The sequence below is a fragment of the Salvia miltiorrhiza genome, chromosome 3 (assembly GCF_028751815.1).
Source record: "Salvia miltiorrhiza cultivar Shanhuang (shh) chromosome 3, IMPLAD_Smil_shh, whole genome shotgun sequence".
NCBI classification, from domain to species: domain Eukaryota; kingdom Viridiplantae; phylum Streptophyta; class Magnoliopsida; order Lamiales; family Lamiaceae; genus Salvia; species Salvia miltiorrhiza.
Genome location: NC_080389.1, coordinates 1,648,758 through 1,660,948, shown reverse-complemented (window position 1 = coordinate 1,660,948; position 12,191 = coordinate 1,648,758). Strand labels below are relative to the sequence as shown.

Here is a 12,191-nt window from a genome sequence, read left to right as displayed (position 1 = left end):
TCATCTCCTCGCCATCTTCACTCCGCGCCGAGCTGCAGCCTCCCATCGCCGAGCTGCAGCCTCCCCTCGCCGATCCAGCCTCTCAGCGCCGAGGCTTGGCCCTGCCTCGCCGAGGCACCTCATTCCCTCGCCCAAGCGAGCCCTCGCCGCGTGCCAAGGCTCTCGCCCGTGTGTAACCCAAGCTTCACCCTATTTTAGTCTCTTTTGCTCCAGTTAGAGATTGCCACGTGTCCCGGATGCAGTGTTAAAGAAGCTATTGGCGTGTTTTATTTTTGGATATAAAAGGGCGAGACTTCTCAATGCTAGGGTTATCAATCATTCATTCTTCCGCTCTCCAAAAAGCGGCAGTTCCATTTCTAGACGCAGTTCATAGTTAGGGTTTCCTGTTTTCTTAGTTAGGGTTATTTTGCGTTGAGAATTTATCCTTACGCCTAGATAATTAGTAGCTAGAGATTTATTTTCAGGATCGGCTTTACTGTAAGTGATTTTATTCTTGCCTAGATAATTTCTCGCTTATTGATTTCACAGTATTAATTATTTTCATTCACGCTCTAGATAAATTTATTGTGCTTAATCATTTAATTCATTGCCTAGATAATTAATGTTTACTGAAATGGTTTATGTTTGAATTAATGCTCTTAGTTTAAAACCTTAGATAATCTTACGTCGTTTAATCTGTGCCTAGATAATTTACATGCCTTCTATAAATTCTGCATTAGATAATTTTACATGCTTTATTTATTTCATGCCTAGGTAAATTTACAGAGCTTATTTAATTTCTGTTTTAGTTTAAGAGTGTGCCAGCGTGAAACCGATTAGAGTGTTTAGGATTTATTGCTTTTTGTGTGTGACACGATTAGGTGCCCTGTTGAATCTTCCTTGAGAGACGACTTGGGTTAGCTTGCTCACTGCAATTGACCTCGTACGATTGCGAGTCAATTCACTAGTGTTTGAGTTGAGTCAATCACCGAAGAATATAAGAGATCGGATGAGCTCAAACTCGCACTCAGATAAAATATGTATATATATAAAATACTGATCACAAGTAAGGAATAAAACAAGTGGAAATTTTTATGACTGAGTTTTGGTGAAATTTTATCTATTATTCATAGTATGGCATTCAAAAATTTACATGGATTTTAAATATAGATGGATGCACAAAAACGAAGGAAGCACTTGCGAAATTGAAGAATTTCATAACAGGAATTGAAGAAATACTTTTGCGAAATTGACGAATTCCAGAGGAAACACTTGCAAAATTGAAGAAATAGATGGATTTTACATAGAATTCCAGAACAACAATAACAGAGGAACAATTGCGGAATTAATACACAGGGGAATGGCGGAATCTGGTGTTGTCTGGGAAGATCGAAGATGACGACTGGTGTTCAAGGGGAATGGCGGAGCGTCCAAGGTCGTTTTTCTCTCTCAATCAGTGACTGATGTTCTATTGGAAAGGTTGAAGACGACGGCTGTGCTGCACTTGCAGTAAGGGGCGGAGCCGGGGGGCTGAAGCCCCCTCCCAAATTTTGAGATTTTTAAAAAATATATATATAGATTTCTCGGGGACGGTGCAAGTTCAGCCCCCTCCCAAATTAATTGCTGGCTGCTTGCAGTGCTCAACCTCAAACTCCCGCCCATCCCAGCAGATAAGATTAGCGCCATGTGGCGCTTCGGTCATGGTGCCAAGAGATACGGCACTGATCCATCCATATGTGGTCGCAAAATGGAAATATAACGGAATATGACATCCAACGGCCCAGATTCAGCGTCCGATGCAAACGGAAAAACAAAAACCGGAAAAACGGAGAAACAAAAAAGATTGGGGCACCTCTCCTTCCTCGTCCGTCTCTGTCTTTGTCTCAACCTCAAGTCTTCGTCTTCGTCTCAGTCTCTATAAGTGATTGGGGCCGACATCTAAGGAGGACTTGACTCAAACGGAGCTAGACAGTCAGCGTACCCTTCTTTGCCATCCATCTTCTTCATCAGCCAAACAAAGCCAACTTACTCATCCAAGACAAAGACAAACGATTTCAAGAGGAACTCAAATGCATATTCTCAAAACAACAACCTTAGCTCATCAACTCATACCAAGCCATCAAGACACTCATCCTCAAGTCTTCGTCTGCGTCTTCGTCTCCGTCTCTGTCTTTGTCTCAACCTCAAGTCTTCCTCTTCGTCTTCGTCTCAGTCTCTATAAGTGATAGGGGCCTACATTTGTATGGACCACGAGAGAGTAGGTGTGGAAATAACATCTAAGGAGGACTTGACTCAAACGCAAAAAACAAAAAAGACATCAAAAGCCACACCCATCAAGACTCTCAAGTCTTGTAATATTTGTGTATATAGCTTGCAGTTATTAGCGACTTAATTATCATAATACAATCACAATCACAGTTATTAGCGACTTATTTTATTTTCTTAATTTTATTTTGGCTTTTTCATAATATGGGTTTTTATTATTGTGAATTTGTCTTTATGTCTTTTTTTTTGTTCTACATTCAACTCAAATATATGCTGTTAAAATTATATGTTTATTATATTTACAAATATGATAATTGAGTTTATATATATATAGGGGTACGTTCCAGTGAGATTGCTATTTTTCGTGAGACCCTGAGTATAATGAATAATACAGTATATAGTGTTGAATAATGCAATATATAGTGTTGAATAACAATATTCAAAAAATTTGTAAAATTTTCGCTCCCTCCAGGATTCGAATCTAGGTAAAAAACTTTCCTCTCAAAATATCATGCTCTAAAATACATTCAATCAACACATATAAATCAATCTAAGATCTTACCATATATGATGGATCTCATTGAAACGCTCCTTATATATATAAATATTTTTCCGTGCATTGCACGAATATAAATACTAGTTAATATGAAATTCAAAATAAATAAATTCATTAACGATTATTGCCACGTTACATGTTTAGCAATTCTCAAGGATTGCATAAATGTTCTAAAGTTTTAATCCCATACTCAGTGTTACAATATTCAGAATTATTTTCTGCAATGGCTTCATCTCGAAATGCATCAAAACTATCTGAACTAAGAGCTTTATATATATGAAATACAACAACCACTTGGCAATGAATCAGCGAGTGGTGGGTCGTTTTACACCAAAAATATCCGGTATGCCCACACTGCGCAGACAGTAGTAAGCAAGATCGTCTCCCAAGGGACTGGCGAGAATTTCTCTAATTAAAGCCTGCAAGTAACCTACGAAATTTTGAGAAGAAAATATAGTAAATACTAAACTTAAAATTAAATAAATAAAAATTCAAATAACCAATTTTTCTAATCAACCAAAAGATGAATAAAAATTCCAACAATTAATAAAAGAATTCCAGCAATCAATTAAGTCCACCCTAGCTCAATTATTCCGATCATGGATGCAAAAATAACTTTAAATCATGCAAACAAATCAGTTATAACCACCGAAGACGCTTCTGACGTGATCTTATTTCTCCTTAATTATTCGGTAACCAGGAAGACGCTTCACTAATTACTACCCTAATCGACTGACAACCGTAAGAGACGCTCTATAGGTTTAATGAGCCGACAGCATTAATATCTAGAGAAACCCGATTCAAAACCAATAAACTCTGACGCAGGATTATTGAATTAAGACTGCTTTTCCCTTGACCCTGATGTGTCAATTTACCACTAATCAAACCTAAACCACAATTACGGATGGCCGGTTCAATTGGCTATATAATTAATTCTAACCCAATAAATATTTGCAACTATCTAATGGATTAAAACAATTAATATCATTAAACATGGAGAATCGCAGATGCAAGCATAAAATAAAGTATAAAAACAATTAGATCTCACAGAATAATTTCGCTAGTGCTTTCTTAATCGTTGCCGGAATAAACGAATTTAGCTAGAAAACATAATTAAATAACACAAGAAATAAATAAATAAATTGCAAGGAAAAGATGAAAGAAATAAAACTTGAATTGAAAACGCCAAGGTTGCGCAAGGTTCTGCTCCAAAGCTCTGCCTCAAAATTGTCGTCTGATATGTGTGATATCTCTCCCTAAAAACTTAACCAATACTAATATATATATATATATATAAGTTGAAAAAGTCTAAACCTAATTCTAATCAATTAAAGTGGCGCAGACCCACTTATTAATAACAAAACTAACCTAATCTGCTAAAGTGGCGTGAAAGGCCAAGGAAATTAACTAAAAGCAAAACTAATCTAACATAGTGGGCCCAAACTAACAAAATAAAGAAACAATAAGTGGCGCATGGCCCATTTAGCAATAAGCTAACAAAATCAAAGTGCAGCCCACTTCAATAATTCCAATCAGTTCGAATTTCAGCTTGTATTCTTCACAGCTCCGAGCTTCAAAATTCTTCTCAAAATCATGTCTTTTCTTCAAAACCTATTAAATACCATCAAAATTCATATAAGGCCAGAATCATATCCTAAAGATGATATTTAACACGAATTAAGCACAAGAATCATACTAAAATCCCCCAAATAAATGCGTATAAATATGCCCAATCAAATCCCCCCACACTTAAACAAAGCTCGCCCTCGAGCACCAAAAAGAACAAAATGACAGGGAAGGAACAAAAGAAGACTCAAAAGAGCAAAAACAAAACTTTGGCAACAATATGATAGATAATACTCAAAGTCTTGATCAAGATACAATCATCCACAAACCACTAACTATGCTCTTGCTCAGAAAATTATGCCATGTTCTTCATTCAAGTCAAAATTGTGCAAATTCAATCCTGCCTCACCAAGTTCACTCAATTTCTCTCAAAAGACAAATATGGACAGAATAGATTCACACAATTCACAACTTCATGCCTTCAAACACAACTTGCCCTTATGTCACTATCTCCACCAAAATATGGAACCAATGCACAAATCAAAAGGTCTTGCATTTTGGTTGTAATGGGGCTTGGGTACGTATAGGTGGGATAAACAAGGAAAAGGGATAAAAAAGGCTCAATATATGACTGAAAACATGCAACACACCAGACCTTCCATCAATAAAACTCTAGAGTAGCTCCTCAAAATATCCACAATCCTCAAAACGGTGTGCTCAACTCCAACATATAACATATAGGGCATAAGCATGAATGAATGTATACACAATAAACCCTTTCTTTTCTTTGAACTTTTTTTTTTTTAATTAATTTTTTTTTATTTTTCTTTTTTTTTTTAATTTTTTTTTTTCAACAGCATATATATCCCCAATAACTCAATGAATCATCACTCAACACACTAAAATGATAGAAATACTCATTTCTCATCTTGTCATAACCTAGTGCATTCACATGTTTTCAAAGGACAAAAGCAGGCTAAAATAGGCTAAGGCTCAATATATGTGAGTTTTAATCAAACAAAACATGAGCAAATTAGGCACAAACGGGCTCACTAAGGGAATCGTGAAGGTTCGGATAATATGTTCAGGCCAAACAATGGTTATTCCTAAATGCCTTAATCATTTTCATGCATTAAGTTCTCAAACTCAGCCTTGATTATGGCAACAGGGCAAACCAGAAATTCAGCATAGAAGTTCGAATCAATCACTCATCAAAGAAACAATTGGAGCTAGTCATGTGTGCTCATTAAGGCTCAATCCTCACAATTTAGTAGGCTTCAAGTATTTTTGATCAAATTTTGCACGTTTTTCTCATACAAGAACACCTACGAACATATGCACAATTCCATCACAAGAGCAACAGTCTATCATACCAAATCCAATATCATAATCTCAACTCTTCACATCATCATCATAACATTGCCAAAGAACTCGAAACTGACAAGAAAACCAACATAGCAACAAAGCAAAGACACACAAAACAAAGACACCCCCCCACACTTGGACAACACAATGTCCTCATTGTGTGAGAGTATGACAGACCAAAACAGAAACAACAGCAGACAACTAAAAGAAATCAAAAGCTTCAAAAACGAAAAGCAAAAAGAAAGAAACTTCCCTGAAATGGAATCATGTAGGTGGATGAGGGGCTGAAGCTTCCGGCGATGAGGAATGGTGGTTGGGCGGTTCGCTGGTGGTCGGGGCAGGGGTGGACGGACGGAGCAGCGGCGGAATGGAGGGGGTGGCGTTGGGGGAAACCAAATTGAGGGAATTTTGACTTTAGTCAAAAACCCTAGTTCTAGAATTTGAACCTTGGCCCCCAACTTTTCAGAAACTGGAGGGCAACCCCCAAACCTGCGAAATTGACCAAAACACACCCCAAGATTTTTTTTTTTTTTTTTTTTGAGAAAAAACGAAAATAAACAAAACAAGGGCAAGAAAAATCGGGTTGCCTCCCGATGAGCGCCTTTATTTAACGTCCTTGGCTGGACAGAAAAGAAGTTCAAAATCCTTAGACAATGGTTGGAGACGTCAGGCTGAGCGCATTGAACGACTCCATCTCGACTCCAGCATAGTATGGCTTGAGTAATTGTCCATTAACCTTAAAACACTTTCGTGTTTCGAGGCTTTGGATTTCCACAGCTCCATGAGGACTTACACTAACAACTTCAAACGGGCCCAACCAACGAGATTTCAATTTTCCTGGCATAATCCTTAAGCGTGCGTTAAACAAGAGAACCTTCTGCCCAACTTCAAAGGATTTCCTTCGAATGTATTTGTCATGTAGAAATTTAGTTCGTTCCTTGTAACGACTTGCATGATCATACGCCTCCAATCGAATCTCCTCTAATTCTTGCAGTTGAAATTTCCGCTCTTTGCCAACAACTTTCTCATCTAAACAGAATTCCTTCACGGCCCAAAAAGCTTTATGCTCCATCTCAACAGGTAGATGACATTGCTTCCCAAAAATCAGCCTGTACGGAGACATACCAATCGGTGACTTGAATGCAGTGCGGTATGCCCATACCGCATCGTCCAGTCTCAAACTCCAATCCTTTCATCTCGGGTTGACTGTTTTCTCAAGGATGCTCTTGATTTCTCGGTTAGAAACTTCAGCCTGACCGTTGGATTGTGGATGATATGCTGTGGCAACTCGATGATGGACTCCATATTTCTTGAAAAGTGCTTCCAAAGTGCGGTTGCAAAAATGAGTTCCTTGATCGCTAATGATGGCACGGGGCACTCCAAATCTGTTAAAAATATTAGCTTTAAGGAACCCTGCAACAACTTTAGAGTCATTAGTGCGGGTGGCCTTCACTTCCACCCACTTCGAAACATAATCAACAGCCAAAAGAATGTAAGAATTTCCAAAAGAACTAGGAAACGGTCCCATAAAATCCATTCCCCAAACGTCAAAGATTTCACAAACCAAAATAGGGACTTGAGGCATTTCATTGCGAGAAGAGATATTACCTGTTCTTTGGCACTTGTCACAATTTTTGCAGAAATTGTAAGAATCCTTAAAAATAGTTTCCCAATAAAAACCACAATCAAGAATCTTACGTGCTGTTCGTTTGGGACCAAAGTGACCTCCACAAGCATGAGCATGGCAAAAATTCAAAATGGAATGAATCTCCTCATCAGGGATGCAACGTCGTATCACTTGATCCGCACAGGTCTTCCACAAATAAGGATCATCCCATATGAAGTATTTTGCTTGGCTCCTCAACTTATTCTTACGGGCTGTCTCCATTCCCTTAGGAAAAACTCCAGCAGTAAGAAAATTAAGCAAATCAGCATACCAAGGAGTGTTACCATCGATGTGCAGCAGCTGTTCGTCTGGAAAGTCGTCTGGTATGGGCATACCATCCGACACAGTCTGCAGTCTGCTTAAATGGTCAGCTACCAAGTTCTCGGCTCCCTTTTTATCTTTAATCTCCAAGTCAAATTCCTGCAAAAGCAGAATCCAACAGATCAAGCGAGGCTTAGATTCTTTTTTAGAGAGCAAATACTTAAGAGCTGCATGGTCAGAATAAACAAAAACTTTAGAGCCAATCAAATAAGATCTAAATTTTTCACAAGCAAAAACGATGGCTAAAAGCTCCTTCTCCGTGGTTGTGTAATTGCATTGAGCCGGGTTGAGAGTTTTGGAAGCATAGTAAATCACATGGCTCTCTTTCCCAACTTTCTGCCCTAGCACTGCTCCAACGGCAAAGTCACTTGCATCGCACATGATTTCAAAAGGCTCTCCCCAAATTGGTGGTTGAATGATGGGGGCAGAAGTGAGTCTATTCTTCAATAAATCAAAGGCCTCATTGCACTTGTCATCGAACACAAAAGACACATCTTGATGAAGCAACCTAGTGAGAGGTTGAGCAGTCTTTGCAAAGTCTTTTATGAAGCGCCTATAAAAACCTGCATGGCCTAAGAAAGCACGAATCTCTTTCACATTAGAAGGATAAGGTAACTTAACAATCAAATCAATTTTCGCCTTATCAACTTCTACTCCTCTTGCAGAAATCACATGCCCAAGAACAATCCCCTCTCTCACCATGAAATGACATTTCTCAAAGTTCAACACCAAATTAGTGTCGACACATCTTTGCAAAACGTGTTCAAGATTAGTCAAACAATGGTCAAAAGAGTCTCCATGCACAGTAAAATCATCCATGAAAATTTCTATGCAACTCTCAATCATGTCAGAAAATAGACTCATCATACAACGCTGAAAAGTACCAGGAGCATTACATAATCCAAACGGCATACGACGCCATGCAAAAGTGCCAAAAGGACAAGTAAAAGTGGTTTTCTCTTGATCTTCCTGAGCTACAAAAATTTGAAAATATCCAGAGTAGCCATCAAGAAAACAAAAGAATTCCTTACCAGCCAATCGCTCAAGCATCTCATCAATGAAAGGTAATGGAAATGATCTTTCCTAGTAGCATCATTCAACTTCCTAAAATCAATGCACATACGCCAACCAGTTTGCAGCCTCATGGGAATCAACTCATTCTTCTCATTCTTAACCAATTGAAAACCAGACTTCTTAGGAACCACATGAACAGAACTGACCCATGTACTATCAGAAATCGGATAAATAATCCCCAGATCAAGCAATTTAAGAATTTCTTTAAGCACAACTTCTTTCATGACAGGGTTCAATTTTCTTTGAGGATCCCTAGACGGCTTACTATTAGGCTCAAGTAAGATTCTATGCATGCAAGTAGAGGGACTAATACCTTTGATATCGGCTATAGTCCATCCAATGGCAGATTTATGCATCTTAAGAAGACTTACCAACCTTACCTCTTGTTCTGCACTGAGTTCATTGTTGATGATCACTGGCAGCGTGTCATCCTCTCCTAAAAACACATATTTCAGATGCTGGGGCAGTACCTTCAAGTCCAGCTTCGGTGGCTTCACAACAGAGGGCAAAATCGGTTCTGTGCTGGTCGGTATGGGCATCCTGCTCGACAGGTGCCGAACTGGAATTTCCTCCGTTGAGTACAGCTGCATGATAATCTCTCTAATGGCTTCATTCTCCTCAGTTTTGGAGTTCTCTTCAGTTAGGGAACTGAAAATAACATGCTCAAGCTCATCCTCCCTGAAATTCTCAACAAATTCCTCAACCAAATGGTCAATAACATCAATCATGAACACAGATTCAGGATCCTCAACATGCTTCATAGCCTCAAAAATATTAAATGTGACAACATCTCCATCAAATTCAAGGCTAAGCATTCCACTATCCACATCAATTTTTGCTTTAGCAGTTTTCATGAATGGTCTCCCTAAAAGAATCAAGGATTGCTTAGCAGAATCATCCATATCAACAATATAAAAATCCACAGGAAAAATCAAATCATTGACCTTGACAAGGACATCCTCAACAACACCTTCGGGATATGCAGTAGACCTATCAGCTAACTGAATGATAACACGAGTGTCTTTCAAAGGTCCTAATTGCAAATCCTTATACACAGAATAAGGCATGACATTTATGGATGCTCCTAAATCTAGCATGGCTCTCTCAACAGTCTTATTACCTATAATGCATGGAATAGTGAACATACCAGGATCTCGACACTTTTGGGGCAATTTTCTTTGCAGAACAGCAGAAACATTCTCACTCACTCGAATTCTCGCATCATTCCCAAACTTCATTTTCTTAGAGCATAACTCTTTTAAAAACTTTGCGTACCTGGGAACTTGCTTAATTGCATCAAGCAAGGGCAAGTTTATTTCTACCTTCTTGAAGATTTCCAGAATATCCTTCTCTTCTTCAATTCTCTTGTTCTGAGCCAACCTAGAAGGAAAAGGTGGTGCAGTCAGTGATTGAGGAATTGAAACCTTAGGTTTTCCACTTACCTTAGAAGAGCTAGGCTCGGTGGATTCTGGTGACTTTTCACTATTTGCATCGTCCTTGGCTTCATCGGGCTTATCTTTGTTCTGCTGCTTAGGTTGTGGCTCAGCTAGAATTCTCCCACTTCTTGTAGTTACTGCACTTGCATTTTCCTTGGGATTCATCTCCGTGACAGAGGGAAGTCGGCCTTGATTCGCCTGCAGCTTGTTCACCTGAGTGGCTAACTGCGTGATTTGTGTGCCCATATTACTCAACGCTGCCTGAGTTTCATGCTGGAACGCCTGCTGACTTTGCACCAAATTCTTCACAATTTCACTGCTCTGGGCGAGGCTCTTCATGATATCGTTCATATTGGGTGCAGAACTCGGTGCAGAACGTGCGGTATGGGCATACTGTCCAGCCTGTGGCGGATTCGTACATCCCTGGTTCCTGCTGTCTCCACCTAAAATTTGGGTGATTTCTCCACCCTGGATTGTAGGTGTTGGAAAAAGGGTCATTTCGCCTTTGCCTTTGTGCGTTCATCTCTTGCTCATCAGCGGATCCCATGCACGCTTGCTCAGTATTATTATCCTGCAGAGATGGACATGCATCAGTAGGATGATTATTTTCAAAGCAAATTCCACATTGAACGTGTTGAGTTTTAGATACAGCAAGTCCTCTAACTAAAGAGGTGAGAGCATCAATTCTCTCGTTCATATTGGAATTTTCTACTTTCTGCACTGGCCTATAACGATCATCATCCTCATCCTCATATTGTTGGCCATTTGAAACCATGTCAACGATGAGTTGCTTTGCTTCGTCCAAAGTTTTATTGGTCAAGCTTCCACCACAAGCAGCGTCAACAATTTTCCTATCAAAAGAAGACATACCACGATAAAAATAGTTAGTAAGCAATTGGTAGTCAGAAAATCCATGATCAGGACACTTGCGACACAGCTGTTGGAATCTCTCCCAATAATCGGCTAAACTCTCCGCCTTCTTCTGTTTAATGCTGCTAATGGCCATTCTCAAATTTGCAGCTCTGGACTCAGGAAAGAATTTTCGCAAGAATTGTTCTTCTAAATCTCCCCAAGTTCTAATCGAACCAGGAGGAAGATCAAAAAGCCAATCTCTCGCTCTACCCTGCAAAGTATGAGAAAAAGTCAATAGCCTCAAATTATTTTCAGTAAAACCATGAGGGCGTAGAGTTGAGCAAACTAGATCAAATTCAGCCAGATGCTTGTGTGCACTCTCTCCAGGTAAATCACCGAATTTGGGTAGCACTTGAATGAAACCAGGCCGTATTTCAGCGTTGCCATTAATGGCAGGAAGGACAATGCACAAAGGGCGATTGCTTCTATGACGGCCTAACTCTCTGATCAGTTGAGGTGGTTCCTGTCGAGGATCAACGATCTCTCTATCGTTCTCCTCATCCCTATTATTACGGTCACCCATTGGATCTTCAATTTCTTCTTGATCCTCAAGACTCGGTGGAGCAGAATTGGATCTCTTTTTCCACTCCTTAGCTTGCTTCTTCAACTTTCGTGCGGTTTTCTCGATTTCTGGATCAAAAACTAATACGCTTGTACGAGAAGAACGGGGCATAAACTAAAAATAAAATAACTAAAAATAAAAGACAGACTGAAATCAGCAAGATCCTGCTTAAAACCAATCCCCGGCAACGGCGCCAAAATTTGGTGGGTCGTTTTACACCAAAAATATCCGGTATGCCCACACTGCGCAGACAGTAGTAAGCAAGATCGTCTCCCAAGGGACTGGCGAGAATTTCTCTAATTAAAGCCTGCAAGTAACCTACGAAATTTTGAGAAGAAAATATAGTAAATACTAAACTTAAAATTAAATAAATAAAAATTCAAATAACCAATTTTTCTAATCAACCAAAAGATGAATAAAAATTCCAACAATTAATAAAAGAATTCCAACAATCAATTAAGTCCACCCTAGCTCAATTATTCCGATCAT

General features: G+C 39.2%; 1 protein-coding gene across 1 annotated transcript; it reads right to left on the bottom strand.

Moving 5' to 3' along the window:
• Window positions 1-6,377: 6,377 nt before the first annotated feature.
• On the bottom strand, window positions 6,378-6,854 carry LOC131015758 (uncharacterized). The gene has a single exon (XM_057944183.1). It carries the CDS (start codon window positions 6,852-6,854, stop codon window positions 6,378-6,380), a length of 477 nt encoding a protein of 158 aa, XP_057800166.1.
• Between the last annotated feature and the right edge of the window lie 5,337 nt (window positions 6,855-12,191).

Excerpts from the sequence above, each read along its gene's own strand:
- LOC131015758 (XM_057944183.1), bottom strand. The coding sequence starts at position 6,854 with ATGTCTCCGTACAGGCTGATTTTTGGGAAGCAATGTCATCTACCTGTT.